Source organism: Phalacrocorax carbo, chromosome 22 (genome assembly GCF_963921805.1).
Source record: "Phalacrocorax carbo chromosome 22, bPhaCar2.1, whole genome shotgun sequence".
Taxonomy (NCBI): Eukaryota; Metazoa; Chordata; class Aves; order Suliformes; family Phalacrocoracidae; genus Phalacrocorax; species Phalacrocorax carbo.
Window position 1 is genome coordinate 1055648 of NC_087534.1, and position 19888 is coordinate 1075535.

Sequence of the window (19888 nt, forward strand, 5' to 3'; positions counted from 1 at the left end):
CTGGGCAGCCAGCACCGCCCGTCCGCTTCTAAAAACCACCGTCCTTCAGGTCCCATCAATGCCACCACAGCCACAGCTGGCACAAAGGGGCTCATGGGGAACATGCTGTTTCCATTTTGTCTAAGTCTTGACAAACACCAGTGACTGAAACGGACACCTTCTGTACCAAGCTGATGTGAAAATATATCCCCATTTAGAAAGTGACAAGGAAAGGGAACCAACCAGAGCTCGGCTAAAGAACCATGCTAGAAAAAGCCTCAGATTTCTGCCCTTGTTAGTGAATTCCTGAAACTCCTCGGTTCAGGACCTCTAAAGCTGGATTCTTTGGAGAGGAAGAGCCTTTTGTACACACACACATAGGCATGTAACGGATGAAAGCTCATGTAGAAACACTTCTTATAGAAAAAGGCCCAGATATCTGTGTTTAAAAGTATTCCACTGATTTCCATCGCAGATTTGCAAGGTGAAACGAGATCATTAGCCTGACCTTCCCCCACAACACAGGCCAGAGACCTTCACCAGCTTCTACAGCGGACCCATGGTTTCTGTTGGAGTAAAGCATGTCCTAGCAAGACAGCTAATATTGATTTAAAGTTTGCAAGTAATGACAAACGCACTCTACCTCTAGGTAATTATCACTCATGGTTAATTCAGAATTTTAATTTTCAGAACCAGATGTTAAATAAATCTTGTGCGGGTATGCCAGGCACCTGGCGCGGGGGGAGCTACTGCTCAACTTAATTTATGTGCCTGCATTTCCTCTGAAGTCAATGATACCAAAGAGCGATTTGCAAGCCCCAAACAAGGCAGCTGATATTGAGGTAGCCTTGGATGTATTTACTGAAGGCTTTTTTAAGAACCTGGATGAATTAGCGAGAGGAGATGAACGCAGCTCTTAAGCGACAGAAAGAGGTTGTATGTGGTTGCTCACTGAATCTAGCATAGAAATTGTTAAATAACAGAAATAATAGAAACAAACACAATTCATACAGGAAGTCAGGATGAATAATATGCTCAGCTTAAATTCCTCGTGAGCTCAGACAGTTCTGGCATGACGAGCTGTACATCCACCATGAATGAGCAGAAGCATTTCCCAAGAGCATTCCCAAGCAGCAGAGCTCCTGCCCTGCCCACGGCTTCCTTAGAATGAGCCTTTCAAGTTGTATCATGAAGTTGACTGTGGGGAAAGAAATTGAACCTTTTCCCTCATGCTATTACAATATTACTTCCTGCGACTTCATTCTGGAGTGGCCTCCCTCTGCAACTTTCTCGTCTCGCAGCAACATCGAAAGGAAGGCCAACAAAAACAAATCATCTCTGCAAACGGTGGGGTTTGCGCATAGCAAACTCTGCCGTAAAGAGTTCCGCAGCAAGAAGCAAGCACAGCGAGGATCGCACATGTTTTATACCACTTTAAGACAGATTTGTTCTGACCATCTTAGAAAAGCCGATCAAAATGAGCTCGTTGCACCTGGGCAAAAGCTGTGGGGACTGCAACATCCCTCTGTTGTCCGTGCTGCATTTCGGTAGCTAACATCAGCCAAAAATCCATACAATGAAAGCCATACAGTATAACTAGCAAACAGTAGACCTCATTTCATTCTCCAGCTCACCGATTTAAACGAGGAACAACTCTCTTCAAGATGGTAAACACGTCCACACCACCACCTCCAGAATCTCACCCAGCATGTTTTGCAGACCCTGCATCTGTGCTGGGGATTTGTTTAGGTGATGAGAAGTATCTGTAGTAACTGGAGCACGTTATAGCAGTTCCACGTTCCCCCTGTCCTGTCTCAGGTGTTCTCGTGCCTAATGCCCACAGAGCAGTCCTCGGCTCGGCCCCTTCCCTGGAGGGCTTCGGAGCAGAGCTCCCAGAAAGCTGCCCAAACGCCGTGTGTGTGCAACGCGGTGCAGGCCTGGCCACAGCTTTGTGTTTGCCTGCACAGCAAGACTGCAGGTCTGAAGGGAGGCAGGTGCGCGGAGTCCAGCCCGTGCCAGGCACAGAGGGCCCTGCCTGCACCAGGGACGGTGGCACGAGGTCCAGCCTGGCTCTGGCAGAGGCACAGGGCAGACGTATCCCCCGTGCAAAGGGAGGGGGGAACCCCAGGGCTGCGCTTTGGGGGTTTTCGGCCCAAAGCTGCAGTGTGACTGCTGTGGTTGCTTCTAAGGGGATGGAAATGCCCGGTTTCTAATGCCTTCTTTCTCTCTCCCTCTGTGTTGCATGCAGAAAGCTGACCTGGCCGTTGCTCCTCTCACCATCACCCACGTTCGGGAGAAAGCGATAGACTTCTCCAAGCCCTTTATGACCCTGGGGGTCAGCATCTTGTACCGGAAGCCCAACGGGACCAACCCCAGCGTGTTCTCCTTCCTCAACCCCCTGTCTCCTGACATTTGGATGTACATCCTCCTCGCCTACCTGGGGGTCAGCTGCGTGCTGTTTGTCATAGCCAGGTAAGGGGACGCCAGTGCCACCCCCCGACTGCCATCATCTGCTGCCATGCGACAAGGCGCCCTCCCCACGCTCAGATCCCTGGTGCTGCCTGGCGTGTCGCAGGCGTCCAACCGCCCGGCGGCAGCCGCAGCGTGACACCCGGGTCAGTAATGAAATTACTCTTGGTCCGTTACCCAAAGGCAGGCGGGTCTCGGCGCGGGGTTGCCCACGACTGCCAGGCTCCCGTGCTCTGCTCCCTTTCGGACCTGCATCTGAGAGTGCTTGTAGAGGCGATGCAAACCCCGTGGTGAAAATTAAAGATGAGCTATCCACAGGGGAAGCTTGTTTCCTTCACCTCTAGCTCCAGCCTGTGTTATACCCTTTGTACTGCTTTACCATACTAAATGTGCTTGTGTTTATTTGCTTTATTAACATAAATCCGTAAGCCTCTTTTGCTATATCAGGGCAGGTGGTTCCACAGATTTAGTAGACTTCAGTAGAAAACAGCTTTAAAATACGCTTTCTTTTATGATTTTGGAAATTTTGTTGCCTTTCCATTTCATTAGCACCTCCCTGTACACTGACGGGTAATTTTGCTGCTCCGTATCATTCACCATTTGTGCCCACCCGCCTTCTCCAGGGAGAAGCTCAGCCTCTCCGCTGTGCCCCAGACCCAGAGCTCCCGTGGCCCGCAAAATTTTCAGCTCCTGTCTCTGAACCCTCCACCAGCAAAGCTCCCACAAACCCTTCCGTCTATCAAAAGAATGGAGAACCCGTTGCTACAGATCAGACAATGTGTCTGCTTACAAAATTAATATGCATTTAATTAGCATGTTTAAGACCTCTATATTTTAAAGCAGCAAAATTTGCATATATTTGCATGTGTTATTAATTTCACAGAGTCTCTGATGAGGCGCACAGTCCAGGGCTGCTTTCAATATGTGATTTTGCCTTTTCAAACCAAACCAAGGCACTTGCCTCCCTCCTGCCAGGCAGCCGCCCTCCCTGGCCACGCGCAGCCCTCGCTGGATGCTCAAGTATTTTGCAAAAATGCCGTGCCTGGGGAAGGTCCCTAAGCACAACCTGCAGCCAGGGGCTCATTCCTCATTTCTTCCAGTTGAAGTTATGCCAGATATGCCTTCAGAAACCTCCCTGCTGACCCCACACCCTGGAGGGGGGCTCTGTGTGGACCCTCTCCCTCCAAGGGCTGTGGTGCTGTGTTTTTCTCGAAGTATCATTCAGAGACCAGCTTCTCCCTAATCCACTGACATCAATCCGATAGCGAAAGTAAAGATTAAATATGAAACCAGCAGCAGACCAGAATCCATTAACCCTCATGTTATAACAAATCTGCAATTTTCAACATCCCTCAGGTCCACAGAGGCATTTAGAGACGATTTCCTGGGTTTACTATGTAATATCCTAATTACACATAACAGCAGTTGTCAAAGTAAACTCGGCTTAGCAGACAGTATTAGTGCTCCAAACCACGTGGGGTGGCGAAGCAGGTGCCTTGCCCGATCCCTCCTCTGCAGAGGAGCAGAGCTGGGGAGGTTGCTCTTCACTCTTAGAGGACACAGGAGGTCTTCCATGTTCCAGATTTGAACGGCAGTCGTTCTCCCCCCTAGCCTTTGCAATGCCCCGCAATCAAACGCAGCTACGGCAGGTTTGCCGGCACTTCCCTGAGGTCCCCCAGAGCTGTCTGAGCACGCACGGCTTTGCGGGCTGTTTGCTCGGGGCGCTGGGAGCACAGGCCGGGCTCTCACAGCATCGCAGTACAAACAGCCACTCGTGCGAACAACCTAAGAGATCCATCCCGCAAGCGGGTGGTGTAACGCACAGAAACGGCCTTGCCGCCACCTCTGCCCTGCAGCCCCCCGCCGGGTGGGCGCTGCTGGGCAAGCGGCCGGGTCCGCGCAAAGTGCAGGGCGCTGGGCAAAACCCTGCTGCCGGCTTTGTCCTGCCCCAGCCCAAGCCCCTGGGAAGACCGTCAGGGACCCCAGCGGGGCAGGATGAGGTCCTCGGCCGTTTTGCTTTGTGTCAGAGAGGAACCAGGTGCTCTCAGGAGGAAAAGATACTCATCTGGGAAAATGAGCCCGAGGTAATTACGAAAAATATTGCGAGGACTGATAGAACTCCTTCACTTTATGACTCTGTTAGCCATGCAGAACATAGCTAGATGGGCTCTGCTGCCATAACGTCTTTGGGTTCTGATGCCATAAAGTATTAGACTGCTTGTGCAGCTCAGAATGACAATTCAAATACAATTTTACATTTATGAGTTTATTTTTCCTGACTCATATAATGGCCAAATCCAGCCCAAATTGTCCAGATCCCGGTTTCAAAGCATGCTAAATGTGCAAATTGTAGCCACGCATGAAATTCTTTGCAGTAAATACTGAGGAAAGGTTGAAGAAATGCTAGGACAGGCCTCGATGTGGAAACAGCTTAGAAGCCACTTTTTACGCAGAGGTAACCCTAGATGCTCTGTCCAGAGAGCCGCGGGCTGCACCCAGGGCAACCCTCCCTGCTGTCGGCAGCGCCTGCCCGGCCCCCCAGCCGGGCACCCGGGCACCCCGAGCGGGGCACAGCCCGATAACCCCCCGCCGCCCTTTCGGCACCCCTCCGGGGACTGCCCTGGCGCGGTGAACACAGGAGGGTCTGAACCACTTGCTGTGCTGGGCTTTGTGGCTGGTGCTGAGGGACAAAAACCTGAAGAACTGTGGTTTAGTCTCTGCTGGTGTTCTGAAACGACCTGAAAAGAGCCTCATAATCTCTCTACATCATGGCAGTTATGATGTAACACAACCGTTTTTCCCTATCAGGCTATTTTTTGGTTGAAACTGAATCTATAAAATACTGCAGTTACAGTTTCTTTTTCACATGTTTTGCCCCTTACATGTCTTCCATCTTCCTGTTCTTTTAAAGAGCACCAAGTATTCGGTGTAATTAAGGTTCTGCAGGAATGATCTTTTAACATACAGACATGAAGAGCAAGAGATTTCACAGGGAAAATATTTACTGCATTCAGAAGTAATGGAAACAATATCTGCTTCTGACCCCAGCAAGGCCTCTAAAATCCAATTCTCAGCAGAAAACCACAGTCAAAATAGCAAAGCCTTAATTCAAAGACATGAGTCTCCTGAACTAGGCACCAGAGTCCTCTGCTGATGCTATAATCATAGGTCAATGCCACTTAAACCAACTTAGGGACTATTTAGAGGCAGGCAAAGGATGTATTTGATCCATCTCCCCTTTTAATCAGTCTTTCTTTGTTATTGATGGAGCCTCTGCTCCTACCCACCCCAGCCCCCAAAGAGCCATAAACACCAGCAATTTATAAGGCTTCATGGAGGTAATTTGTCTGGCGGCTCTGGTGCGAGGTTGCAAGTGGGCTGCGCGGCCGGCTGATTCGAATTGTCACCGGTCCTCCGACTCCCGAGGCCTTCAACTTACAGCTAATCACCTCTGGATGCACCACGGGGCGGGTGGGCTTAATACTCATCTTAATTGCAACAAGGACTGGGTCATCCATATGAAATGTCTCTGGAGATGCAATTTAGACTCAAAAGTATTTTCTGTTAGATATTTAAACCTTCTTTGAAATGCTCCCGTTTCCCTGCCAAAAAGGCCAAGATGAGACAAGAAAATAATGATAGTTTTTGATGAAATATCTCTCAGACGCCACTCTGCACCTGAGGAAGGGGGAAGCCAGCCCACGGCGAATCCTGAGCAGCCCCCATTTATTACGGTTCCAGCTGTATGGGGTCAAGAAGCTCCGCTCGCTTCTTCCTTCATTACCCCTCTGTTTCCACTAATGGTCCCACGCACTTTTCAAGCACTGAAGATTGTCGCTGCTTTGCAGTTTTCTGAATATTTCTCTGTAATTTGAGCAGCACCAGTAGGTTTTCACTCGGAGACCTTGAAGTTCTTCAGTGTGTCATCTTGTCAGGCTCATTTGATCTTACCAATTCCCTTTCCGTTTCATATTCTTTCATTGGCAGCCCAAGAAAGTTTTAATCTAATTCTTGAACTCTGGCTTTATTTGACAGAAAGGGCTTAGGCGCCATCCTTTATACACCTCCGGCATAAAGTTACAGCAAGTTTAAAGGAATAGGCAGTATGTAAAGCCAAGTCTGAATTCAGCCTGATTCTTGTTTTCCTTTCTGATTATCTCTTATTTAAAAAAGCAGAGGGAGGTGGGCAGTAAGAGTGGCCCAGCCATTACCCGGACGAACGAGCAGGATTGGCAGGGTGCAGCCCCGGCGAGGCCTCTGGTTCCGCACTCTGCAAACCCAGAGCGCAGCGGTCCCCGCTGCAGGAAGGCGAGATAAAGGGGGGGAAAGGAGAGGTCGTTACCCTGTATCGTGCATGTGGAAAACAGAAACAAAACGTAGGACAGATGCACCTAGAATGAATTTCTCTAAAACCACAAGTCCTGTGCGTGACACCTAGTCTATCCCCCATCACAGGGTCTTCCCCACGGACACCCTCCTCTGCCTCGCCCCGCTCAGTTCATGTGCCCAGGGACCATGGCTCCATGTTCACGAACATCCCCACGTCGGGCTCCGAGGGGACCCTCCCGGCGTGACTGTGCGGAGCAGAAGTGGGGGCAGCTGCTTGCTGGGGGGGGGGGGTTGTGCCAAAGGGCACCTGGGAGAGAGCTGTGGTTCTTTTCTCCAAATACATCCAACTGTCTGAAATTAAGCAACAAGACATCTCCTTGGGTAGCAGCACGTCTGGCAGAGAATTACATATCTCCTAATACAAACTGTGGGCTGGGCTTTGAGAAAGGGCTGTTGTGAAGCTACAGGGATTTCAGAAGGAAGCGGAGATGATAATTAATGCTTGGTTCAAAAGCAATTATACCAATTATGTTTTTAATTTAATCTCAGCAAAATTTAGGACTCTCAGAAAATGTAAATAAACAGCTCTAAAAATATTAGCATCTCTCCTGTTGAGCATCCTCCCCAGATCCCGGCTAAAAGAGCTACGCTCACAGTGGCGCTTGTCTACCAGACCCAGGCAGGATTTGTAGAGAGATAATCACGGAAAATTCCCTCAGTTTTGCCCAAGTATCCAGGGCTGCCCATGGAAACATGCCCCCACAGGGAGTAAGTGTTCTCCCACCACGTGCAACAGGGCTGAGCATTGCAGCATCCCACGGCAAACCTGCACCAATTTCCACTGTTGTTCTACTGCCCTGACTCTGAAGGATTCCTGCTTGGCCCGATGGTGGAAAGTTCTGCTTCTCCCCTAGCTAAATCCCACCCCCATTCCCGCACGCACTAGCAGGAGAGTCCCCTGAAATACCACGGTTTGTCCCAGCTACCGCTGCAGAACCACTGCAGCGTCTCCCCTCAGTCGATCTAGAAATGCCATTTTTCCCCAGGTTTTGGAACTGTTCCATACTCAGGCTAGAGGTCGCACGTCTGCTCCGCATCCCATCCCGCAGTGGTGAGCTCCAGCCGCTTTTGTGTGATGTAGCGTGGCAGAGGTGATCTGAAGTGGCTGAAGGCTTTGGGGAAGCAACCTGAGACACCTCAGACGGACCTGGCTTCCCAGGTTTCTTTGCTCTCTGCAACAGGGTGCGGGGCTTACAGCCATGCTGGTCACTTCTGAGAATCTTGGCTGAATTTGTCTTTTTCTTTAATAAGCTGCACAACCGAAGGAGGCAGCAGGGCCTGCACAGCACCATGAAGTGTATTACGGCTCTTTTTCTCCTGTTCCTTTAGGGTCCGTCATGCCACATCCCAACTAACAAGCTCTTGCTTTCCATGTGCCGCTGTAGGTTCAGCCCGTATGAGTGGTACGATGCTCACCCCTGCAACCCCGGATCAGACATCGTGGAGAATAACTTCACCCTATTGAACAGCTTCTGGTTTGGGATGGGAGCGCTGATGCAGCAAGGTACGGCAGCACCTTCCCATCCACACACCTTCCGGCCCGTTCTCCGGCACGGGCCTTTTGCCATGGCTTTTTAAATTTAAAATGTATTTTGTTCGCAACAGATAAAATATGTGAACAGGCACAGAAGCGCTCGTCCACACCGGCTCCCAGCTCCCCACTGAAAGGCGGTGAGGTGCGGCCGAGGGGAGGCAGCTCTCCCCTGGCACCTCCTGGGACCCGCCGTGCTGGGCGCGTACGGCACCGCAGCGCCCGAGGGAGCCGCTGCCCCGGAGCTGCGCGCACGGCCAGCAAAGGGCTGGTGGGACAGTAACCTCATCGGGGCATCCGGCTGCGATCGGCAGCTCAGGAGCTCTTGGCACCTTCGTTTGCTGTTATTCACTCACTCTGAACTTCATCTCCATGCGGGCGGGCGCTGGGCCGTGCCGCTTCGCCTGCACAGCAGGGATGGAGAAACAGAGGGGGCCGTGTGCCAGGGCTAGGCCCTGTCTGGGGCACCAGGAAAAGGTCCAAGGCTTTTATGCCAAGAAAACCATCCGATCTCTTCTGCGTCAGAGCAGGCCAGAGCTTCTCAGTCTCTTTTTCCTTTCTGACACCTGCTTCTATCTGTACTTTCCACCTTCCGCGGGTCAAAGCCCCCATCCCACAGATCGCCCCGCAGCTCCGGGGACAGCGCCGTGGCTCGCGCCATGAGGCAGAGCCCCGCGAGCTGCAGCTGGCTGCCGGCACACGCGTGCCGCTGCGTAACAGTAATTGCTATTAATGAAGTGTGCGTGCTCTGGCAGGTGTCAGAAGGAGCAGCTCCCCAGGGTGCCATCTGGAAGCGCACAGCTAGATGGTGGAGCGGCGGCGTGCTCACACGTGTCCTGCTGCTGGCGTGCACAGAGGAGCACCCATCCACTGTGCCCCGAGGAGGAGCGCTGCCTTCGGCTCCCCCAGCTGTTTAATTCACCAAACTCAGCAGCATCCCACAGATCCTGTAAATTCCTACTTCTGTTAATTCAAGCAATTTGTTTAATTTCAGGATCTCTGCCCTGGCTTGCTCTGTTTTAAACCAACTTTTACAGAAGACAGGGCATCTTGCCCCCCAGTCTGACTCCATTTTTATCCTCATGCGGTCATTCTGCACATTGTGAAATGGCCTGAAAGTCCCTCTAGCACAGGGCAAAGCTGCCGGGTCACAGAGGATGGCGAGGAGCTCTGCAGGCCGCTCTGCCCGGCAGCCACCGCGTGTGAGACCGAACGCTTTCGGTGTTACTAGTGTAAGATACCACAACTACGGGGACCTTAGAAACAGGATATGGTTGGGATTACGTTCATACATGCGGACGGAACAGAGCAAATGGAATATATATAGATGGAATGAATAGAGTAAATCTGTTCAGGAGACAGCAGAGGGGGAAATTGTGTGCAGCTCTGAATAAGGAACAAAATTCAGCTGTGATCTAATTGCAGAAAATCCAGGAATAGAAATAAGTGGAAAATGTCAAACATTTCTCACACTTTAATTTACCATTATCAGCAGTTATACCCAGAGAGCAAAAGAACCACAGCATCAGCCTGGTGGCATGCACAGTGCTACTGCTCCATGCTGCTCCCGCTGCAGCGTGTAATAGAGATTCTTCCCAGATCTCGGCTGCCCTGATGGACAGTGACAGTTCCCAGCAAGAGGGTTTAGCAGGATGAATCATCCTCTTATCAGATACCGATAAATGAAAAAAGCTGTATTCTTTTTAACTCTATTCTGCATCTAAGAAGAAAAATATTTCAAAGCTAGACTGATGTCACACCGTCCAATGCATCAAAGGGCAAGAGATGGAAAGGGAAAGAAGCAGGATCTTGAGAAGAGCCAAAGCAGCCCTCGATATCCAAGGCTCCTCTGCTTCCTGGTGCCTCGTCGCTGCAGTCAGATAGGAGAAAAGCTACACTCCATGCTAGGCTTTGATGTCACACTGCTTAAAATTGCTTTGCAAAGCCCAATCTTTGTTGCAAATTCCAGGTTGGATATATCCTGTGAGCGCAGTTGTTTCAAACCCAAAGCTCCTTCCTGGCTTTAAGAGGTGTCTTGGGTGATTACAAAAATAGCACAACCCATTTACTCCTTCATGTCTGCTCAGTAAAAGTCATTCCAGACCTGTTATACCTTTTATGCTGTAATATTTCCTGCTTCCCTACTTCTAACCAGTATTCAAAGTACTGGACCCTGATAGTTCCTTTCTCTTGCTGTTTGATATCTTTTTTTAAACCTTGTGTATTTGAACACACTCCCCAGAGTGAGTCCTTTGAAAAGTAATCTGTATAAAACCAAAGCACTTTTTAAATGGCGAACAAAACACTCATAAAAGTTCATAAATGGCTTGCTATTTAAATCTCATAAAAGCAGCCTAGTTAATTACTTCAGTTTGAACGTTCCCTTTAAATCGTGCGTTGTACCCAAGGTCAGCAATAAAGGGAGAGGGTTTTTCTACACATGCTACGAAAACCCCACTGATTTCCTTGCATGCAAGACGGCTGGATAATTTTCCTCAAAACCAGTTGGCTTTAATTGCCTAGCTGTTACAGTTTTGATAGTGAAACCTAATGCTTCATATATATACGTGTGTGTGTGTATAATGTACGTATGTGTATGTAAAACAGGTCCTTTCTCTCTCTGTTTCCACTTCCCTCCTTCTCCTTCCCCATCTCCTGCTCCAGGCTCTGAGCTGATGCCCAAAGCACTGTCTACACGGATCATTGGTGGCATATGGTGGTTCTTCACCCTCATTATCATCTCGTCCTACACGGCCAACCTTGCCGCCTTCCTGACGGTGGAGAGGATGGAATCCCCCATCGACTCGGCAGATGACTTGGCAAAGCAGACAAAAATAGAGTATGGAGCAGTGAAGGATGGAGCTACAATGACCTTCTTCAAGGTGAGACTAGGCAAAGGCTTTCTACCATCCAGGCAGAGATGCAGCACTGCCAGGCCAACAGGAGTGAGAACAAAGAACCAAAGACAAAAAGCCTCCTAAGCCACCACTGCTTCTCCTTATAAACAGGCTGTTTCAGTCTCGCATCCTTGTCAAGACTTTGACCCCTGTCAGTTTAGCTTACCTAGATTCCCATCACGGCTAATTTCCCCTCTCCATTGCTAATTGAAGTCCCAGTTACAAAATGATATTGATTTTACAGCATCAGAGACTGTACGCAATATTGGCTCAGGCACCCTAGAGCGAAGCATATATTAGGCACAACAGACAGGCGTATCTTATATTAAAGCCCTACAGAAAAATCTTAGGTTCCCTAAAGCATCTTCCCAATTTCCGCACCTCACCCATTGCAGCTCCTTCCTTGTCTCTGCCATCACAGCCCCACAGAGCCCTTGAGGCTGGCCCAGCCAGCCGTCAGGGACAGAAGGAGAACAAATGAAACCTACAGCTGGACAGATGTTGCAAAGTGCCCTCCCTGACCTGTATTTTTTACAGCTGAAATATCTTTCTTGTCCTTCAGGTACCCACGTTAATATAGTCAAGTTTTATTAACCTCTGAAACCCTGTGCAAGGTAACACCACCAATGCATCAGAATCAAATTACATTAATTTCTTCTCTTTAAAGGATAATTAATTTCAGAAGTTAGCCAACACTGCAGAGAAGAGTGCTAAGAGAGTTCATAATTCATTATTGCCTCAAAAATGGAAAGAAACCGAGAGTCTTAAAAAGACCTTTAAACCACAGCCGGCCTGTAAAAACACACTTTTAAAGAAGAGCGAGGATAAAGGAATAGAAATGAGGGGTGATTGATCTAAGGAATGGTCACCCTGGCTTGGCGAAGAATTTAACTTCATCAATGAACTCAAAAAGCCGTCTTTGAAGGAGGGGTTCGGAGTTACGTATGCAGGCGGGGCAGGGCCGGCCGGGCTCCCCGGCAGCGCCGCCAGAGCTCAGGGCCCGATGCTCTCCCTGAGCACCGTGCCAGCACGGCGCGGGAGCGCTGGCACGTCAGAGCCTCTGGCTGCAGGACGGGGCTGCCTCCCCCCGCACCCTGCTGCGAGCAGCGCTGGGGAACCGTCCTTCCCCCTTTGGTCACCCTAATTCAGAAGAAACTATACGGGCCAAAGCGTGACAAACAGTTCATGCTTTAAAAAGCAGGTTGTGCCTGGAATGCTGCAAGGATGTACATGGGCACAGTATAAAGGCAGCTAGACTAGGCCATCCGCATGTTAATGGCCAAGACCCATTAAAGTAAGCCAATGTGCTGAATTTTAATGACAAGAAACAGCAGCATTCTTCCTCAGCTCTTCTTGGCTAGGCCTTCGTTAAGGAGCCACTATACTTTCTGAATCTTTATGCTTACACCTGGCCAGGCAGGATCACAGATTGGTAAAGAAACATGGAGAATTTTGCTTTGATCTTTAATTAATTCTGGGAAATGAACACGTTGCACAGAAGAGCAGGTCGCTGCGGGTTGCCTTCTGCAGTGAGCTGGGGCATGCAGGTTGGTCTTTGGCACGGTCAGATGCGTTGCGCTACCTTCCAAACGCGATATAATCCTACAACAGCTATTAGGGAAAGACAGGCTTTTACTGTTGTGTTTTAACAACTCTTTCCAATATGAGTTTTATATGGGAATAAAAGGAAACTGTCTTTTTTAAAAATCATCAAGGACACAGTATATTTATTGTTTCATACCATTATCCACCAGAATCATTCTTTGGGCTTCTAACGGGCATTTGGCAGGGTTTATTGATGCAGTGTATTTTCCTTTTTCTTTTTATTGTTATTGTTGTTTGGAGATGAATTCTCAGGGATGTTCCTTCTGACAAGCATTTCGATTACTGGAGCAGTGAGAGCGCTCACGTGGGATGCTATGTTCACTTGTCCTTCGTGTACAAAGAAATATGGGAGAGCCAGAACGTCTCCCTCCCCTCAGTGAGGTCTTTGTCAAATGACTGGGCAGATCCTGCGGTGGCTTCGGTAGGGGTGCTCTGCTGGCACCACCTTCGCCGGGACATCCGTCAAACAGCAAGAGGTCTGGAGGACAGAGCAACGGGCACCGCCGGTGCCCGCCGAGGATCTGCACCCTGGACAGGTTGGACTGACGGAAGGGCGAACTGCACGAGGCTTCGTGTCACCTTCCTCTGCCCGGCGAAAGGTGGGGTTACCAGGAGAGAGCGAGCTGCTGTGCAGCTGCTGCTCTTGAAAAGCTCCCGGAGATCTGGCAGCCAAGCACTCCTGCAGTTTGCTGAACAGACTGTCGTTGCTGGGACAAAAGGCTGATGGCAGCGTCCTGACTGGGATCCCCCACTGCACCTCTTCTGTGGATTATCCGCTTGGACTTAGCCCAGCTTGCTGCCTTGCTCCTCGTGTGACTGCCTCCCAAAGCCAACCCCCTCACATTAGGAACTCGCTCCTCCGCTTCTCCACGTTAAAGCAGCTGCGGAGCACACAGACTGAGCCCCCAAGCCGCGGCCTGGGCCCTGCAGACCCTCCCTCTGTGACTGGTGCTGTGGCCGTCGTCCTTCGCTGAACCTCGTCTGGGTCCGCACCTGGGAGGGCTGACAAAGCAGGAGCTAGGGCCGCAGGAGGAGAGCACCGTCCCGGAGCTAGGCTTAGGGAGCAACAGGAAACGGGAGGAAGAGGAAGGCAAACACCTTGCACACTGCTCCCCGAGATGCTTCCCAAAGCGCAAACCAGTTTTCTGCCCGTGGTCAGGGGACCAAGGGCTCGTGCAGAGCTCACCAAAGTCACTGCAGAAGTTGCCTGTTGAACCAAGCCAAAACACACCTCTGGGGCAGACCCACAGTAGCAGGTCTCCGCCGGTGCGGCTGTGCTAACCAACTACAGCAAACGGGAAGCACAAGAGTTTTACCAACCATATTCTATGATTCTATGATTTTGGCAGATTTTGGCTCAGTGAAAAGAACTTTCGAGAAGCGATTTATTCCCTGGCAATGCAGATCAAGTTACAGGGATAAACACAGATCAATTAATTCAGGAACAGCATCTAGCATTCATTATAAATCATGCTAGAAATCCTTCATATCTTGCAAAGGATGCTGCCTGTCTCTGAACAAATGCTGGGTTTAATGGGCAGTTTGGAGTACGAGTGGGAGAGTGCACGTATGTGTGTACCTATACATTCACTTGAACAGAAATGTTAAATCCTCAAGAGTAAGTATCTTCAGTTGGTGAAAATCAATTTATTTTTTCATACAGGCTGGAATTGAAAATCTTAAGCCTGAAAGTTTCTTTCTTGCCAATTTCACTGATAAAAAAGCATATATGTCTTGGCAAGATGCCTTGTAGTGGCTCCTCTAAACTATTCCATTAATTTATTTGGGTGACTGGTCTTGAAGCATTGGTTATTAAAGGTAGCTTCTGAGCTGTGACTCTAAAGAATGAATTTAGAGGCGTTCTCAGAGTCATTGCAATTGCTGCATTCAGAGGGGCTGGTACTCGGCTCTTCATACATGCATCTCATTTAGCACCAACGCAGGGTTTTATTAGGAAGCAGGGGACAGCAGACCAGATTCTGATGTAACTTATCCCAACCAAAATGAGGAGAAGCTCCACTGAATCGGTGGGAGAGAGACACGATCCCCCTGGCGTGAACCACAGCGGCACAGATGGGCAGCGTCAAACCGCCACCTTTGTTTAGCAGCAATAATCTCCGTCATTCCTAATGTTCTGGAGATCCTGACTCTGGAGTTTCTCTGCCAGGAAGAAGTCAGTGTCAGGCCATTTGTCTTAATGCTTCAGAGCAACCAAGCAGTTCCTCTTCATCTACCTTTGACAGCAAAGCAAAGTTTCACTGGGGGGGACCCGGGGACCCTTCAGAGGATGCAGGGTCACCGCAGGGTCTCTCTGCCTGCCACCAGCTCGGATTTTTTTTATGCAGCCCATAAAAGGAAACAGTGATTCCATAGAGAAAACATTTGCACCTAGCCACAACACAGCAAAGCAAATACCAGTTCAAACCAGTAACTAACCCCAGTAAGGACTTTGTAAGGTAAATTGCTCTAAGCTGTAAAATCAGAGGTCCAGGAAAACAAACGTAAGCACACACACAAAAGAGGCCACCAACATAATCGCAATTTACAGGATTCTTTACTGACTATTAAATTACTACTAAGATGTGTTTCCTTGTGAACAGCATGGTCTCAGGTGACATCACGCAAATTCCCATAAACGAGCGACCACCTTTGCAGCACAGATGAAGTACTCTGAGAGGAGGAAAGGTGGGAAGGAACAACTTTTCCCCCAATAGGAAAAAAATGTATAGTGGTCAAAGCTCTCCAGAATTAGGTGTGAGCTGGAGCACCGTATGCTCCTCGCCAGGGTTGCTCCTGCAATTTTGATTGATGACTGCTCTCACAATGACTGACAATTGCTTCTAAATTGGACTTTTAACAAATAGCCGGGCCTATCAAACCGCTAGTGCTGTGCTGAGAATTACAGCTGGTGAATTTTCGCTTGGAAAAGAGGTGTTCTTACCTTGTGTTAGCTAAGTTAAAGAAACTAATAGGAAATGAATTCCCAGTGAGGAGGTAGCGGTTTTAGGCTACAGGGAGAGCCTGAGATTGCCCTGAACAGAGACGTGTGTTGACCTGCCCTCCCCGAAGGAGCCGGCACAGCCTTATCTTCGGGGAAGATGAGGCCATTGCAACCAGCGGCTTTTTGCTGCGGGGGGACAGCCCTTCCCTGCTGAGGGGCTCAGCCCTGTGTTGCCAGGTCCCTGTTTCGGCTGTTTCATCAGGCACGAGCAAGGAGCGACAGGTAGCTCTGGCCTCGTGGTGAGCCCTCACCTCAGTGTGCTCCAGCCAGAGAGGATGCTCGCCCCGCCATGGGTGCCCCCGGCCCAGTGCCCCCTACCCAGGGCGCCCGGAGGGGCTTGAAGCAGCGCAGATGGAGCTGGGAAAGCTGGGGTCCTCCTGGCATTTCAAAATACAATTAAGTCCTTTCAGCTAGTCAGAAGTAGAGATTTAAGAAGAGAAGAGAAAGTGTTTTTTCTCTTCCAGGGAGCCCTGTCTCATGTAATTTAAGTTGCCTGAAGAGCTACAATGCCTCATGCAAGTCCTATTAGCTTCACTAAATGCAGCCTATTGATTTTTTGCCAGTTTATTTTGCTCTATGCTTTAAACTGGGAGAACACTGATGTTGTTTAAGAGCTCTGTGTCAACACCCAAGGAGCATTAAATGCAGGAAGAGAAGGAGAGAAAAGGAGAGCCAGTGAACCCAGAGGCCTCTGATGTGAACTATATAAATGTTAAACAAGTCATTATCAGCAAGCCAAGTATGCTATTCGTTTCAATTACCCATTGTAATGCACAGATATTTAATAATCCTTTTGGAGGCTACATTTCTTGCTGCTCTTTGAGGTTTGATAGATGCCACAAATCTACCTTACAGGCACTGGCCCAGATTTTCAAGCGAGGGAGATTAGCCTGCCTCTTGAATGAAGTTTGCTCCGGCACATCCACTACTGCACGTTCATCAAGTGGATTATAACAAGCATGAGCTTTAACTGAGAAGAAATGAGTCCGTGGTTATTTCAGTCAGGAGGATGAGCCCCAGGGCTAAAGGCAGAGGAGCAGCCTTTGTCACTGTGCTGTACTAACCAACCTTGGGGTGTTAAGCGACGTGCCAACTTATATTAAATATGCTGAAAGAAAGGAGGTGGACAGGCAAAGCATTTGAAAAAATTAAGCGTATGATGAGGGACTTTTTTTTCTTAGCTAATTTACCCTTATTTATGGTGTTTTTATGAGAAGAACCTATGCTGGCACGTTTTGGGTGCTATTGAAAAACGAGATGTGATAGCAACTGTGGGGATGGGCTGGGGCTCCATCTCCTGCTTTCGTACGGAAGGAGAGACCCAAAACAGAGATAAACGACAGCTAAACCAGAAAGTGCAGCTTCTGCTGCGGCGACTCCTCGTGCAGCTGCAGGTGAGCAGTTACCCTTATTCAAGGCGAAGCACAAAGACTTATCAGCCCCTCCAACTTATCAGCCAGCTCCAGGCTCTTACTAAGTAGTGTTGTGGAGGAGGAGGAGGTTTTGGCTGACTAAGCTGCCTCTTATTTTATAAGAGGCCTAGGAAAACCAAGAAATTAGGCAGAAAAGAAGAATGGCACATAAAGGAGCAGGCAGTGGCATGAACACAAGCCTCAATATCCAAGTGCTTTTCCAGAGCTCAACTGGATGTATAGAGCTGGTTTGATGGGAGCGACATTCACCCACGGGAGCCCAGCGACCAGCAAAGGGGGTACTTCAAGAGAAAGCCGATGCGCCTTTCCTGGGGGGTCTGTCTAGACTAAAGCCTGCTGTGTCTTTTGTGACAGCTGACACAGAGACGATTAAGGAGGTGGTCGTAGATAAATGATATATTTCGAATGTTATGGAAGGACTTAAAAGAACCGTATTTCCCCTCACCCAACACTTTCCAGAAGAAGGAAAAAAACATTCACATGAATAGTAAGCTAGAAAACATATTCCTCCTTTTTTAACGAATGCCTGCTGATAGTGAAAGAATATCCATGTTTATTTTTAGCCGTAAGACAATCTTCTTGAATATTTCTATGCCTCTGTTTACATGGATACGTTAAATTTGTTTGGCAGTTGCACATATATGAGAGGAGACATGTTTCCTTGCAATGCTTGAGGAAAGACAAAAATATAATGGAGTGTGTGCAAAAGAAAAACATGCTCTCTGAAATGTTCTCTGTCTTCTCTCATTGTGCAGAAACATTACAGGATAAACCAAATTCTGGTTAGGAAACTATTACGTTTAAAGAGATATACAGGCAGCCTGTCACCCTAGCAAGTTCTGCAGGGCATCGAGGCAGGGTCTCGCTGTACCCTACTGAAGCGAAGGAGCGGTTCGGTCCCACCTGCAGGATGAGGTCTCTGGAGCAGTGACTCCTCCTGCTGACTGTCTGCACGACACGTGCTGGAACCTTTTTTTTCTTGTTACAGCAACGTGAAGCCAAACAATGTTGGGCAGTGAAAGTAGAGAGATATTTAAGGCAAGGTCAAATTGGTACTGGTTCCATTATGTGATCCCTTCTCCAACTGGTACTATCGTTCATGGTTAAGACACGAGGCTTCTGCAAATAGAAGACTAATTCTTATTTTGGGGGTGGGGGGTACTGTCTTTCCAGAAATCCAAAATTTCCACATTTGAAAAAATGTGGGCTTTCATGAGCAGCAAACCCACAGCGCTTGTTAAGAACAACGAGGAAGGAATCCAGCGAACCCTCACAGCCGATTACGCCCTGCTGATGGAGTCAACCACCATCGAGTACATCACCCAGAGGAACTGCAACCTGACTCAGATCGGGGGGCTCATCGATTCCAAAGGCTATGGGATCGGAACTCCCATGGGTGAGTGGCAGCCGTGGGGTTTCTGTAGGTAGCCCTGGAAGGGGCTGGTTACCACAAATACAACAGTCGGGATTAAGACACTCCACTCACAACAGCAAATTTCCAAATACCAAAGCTTTCGCTCTCTGCCTGTTGTTGAGTGGTCTGAACAGCGCTGCTTAGCACAGAGCCATTCCCTACTTCGTGCGATTTTTCTCCTACTTTCTCTCTGTGTGTAATGGTGTTCCCCCTCCCCAGGGTCGCCGTACAGGGACAAGATCACCATTGCCATCCTCCAGCTCCAGGAGGAGGACAAGCTTCATATAATGAAGGAGAAGTGGTGGCGAGGGAATGGCTGTCCTGAGGATGAGAACAAGGAGGCCAGTGCTCTGGGCATCCAAAACATCGGTGGGATTTTCATCGTTTTGGCAGCAGGGTTGGTGCTGTCCGTCTTCGTGGCCATGGTGGAGTTCATCTACAAGCTGCGCAAAACGGCGGAGCGTGAGCAGGTACTGATTTCCTCAGTCTCCCTGCACCACCACCAGCCCAGCATTAAGGATTTTGCACGCTGACCCCAGAGACAGGCAGGGATTGGGCAGAGGGATTGAGCCCTGCCCCTGCGCCGGGAGGTCCCAGCGCCGACACATAAGTCGTGAAAATACAGACAGAGGTCCCTGGGAGGGACCCTTCTGAGCTGTTATACCCACTCGCCACAGTCACGTTGCATATGCCAGATGTAATGTATAGACGCACGAAGTCTCCATCTCTTCTCCCCACTCCTGTTCAAAGAGCCTCAAGGAACTGGTCAGGGTCCACCAGGAAGCCTCATACTATTTTATCAGCTTTTCACAACACTTGTACAAACAGCCCATCCCACCCGCAGTGGCTGATTAGTGCTCATGAAAAGAGGACTGCTTTTATGCTTTTTTCTCCCCCTTTTCCTCACGTGTCGTGGTACATAAGTAGGTGGAAAGTGCATTTGCATGCGTGACCAGAAATCAAAGCAAGCTGCCCACGTGATGGACTAGATAGATGAAGGAAAACTGCCCAGCAGGATTCGATAGCCCTCTGTTTCCCAGCACATAAATCTACCAGACCCCCGGCAGGGATCACACAAAGCACTGGCACTCCAAGAGCCGCCTGTAGCTCTGCCTTTTTGCAGGATTTAGTGTGTCAAAGGTACAGTTCTTGCCAAAGGAGAGAGGGGTC

General features: G+C 49.2%; 1 protein-coding gene across 3 annotated transcripts in view; it reads left to right on the forward strand.

Annotated features, from left to right (window-relative positions):
• GRIK3 (glutamate ionotropic receptor kainate type subunit 3) overlaps positions 1-19888 on the forward strand; it is a 123802-nt gene that overhangs the window by 99313 nt on the left and 4601 nt on the right. For all 3 annotated transcript variants that reach the window (XM_064471527.1, XM_064471528.1, XM_064471529.1), the window contains exons 11-15: positions 2228-2451; positions 8223-8341; positions 11033-11250; positions 18478-18700; positions 18938-19188. In XM_064471527.1, coding sequence (XP_064327597.1) covers positions 2228-2451; positions 8223-8341; positions 11033-11250; positions 18478-18700; positions 18938-19188 — 1035 coding nt within the window. The remainder of the gene's footprint in view (positions 1-2227; positions 2452-8222; positions 8342-11032; positions 11251-18477; positions 18701-18937; positions 19189-19888) is intronic.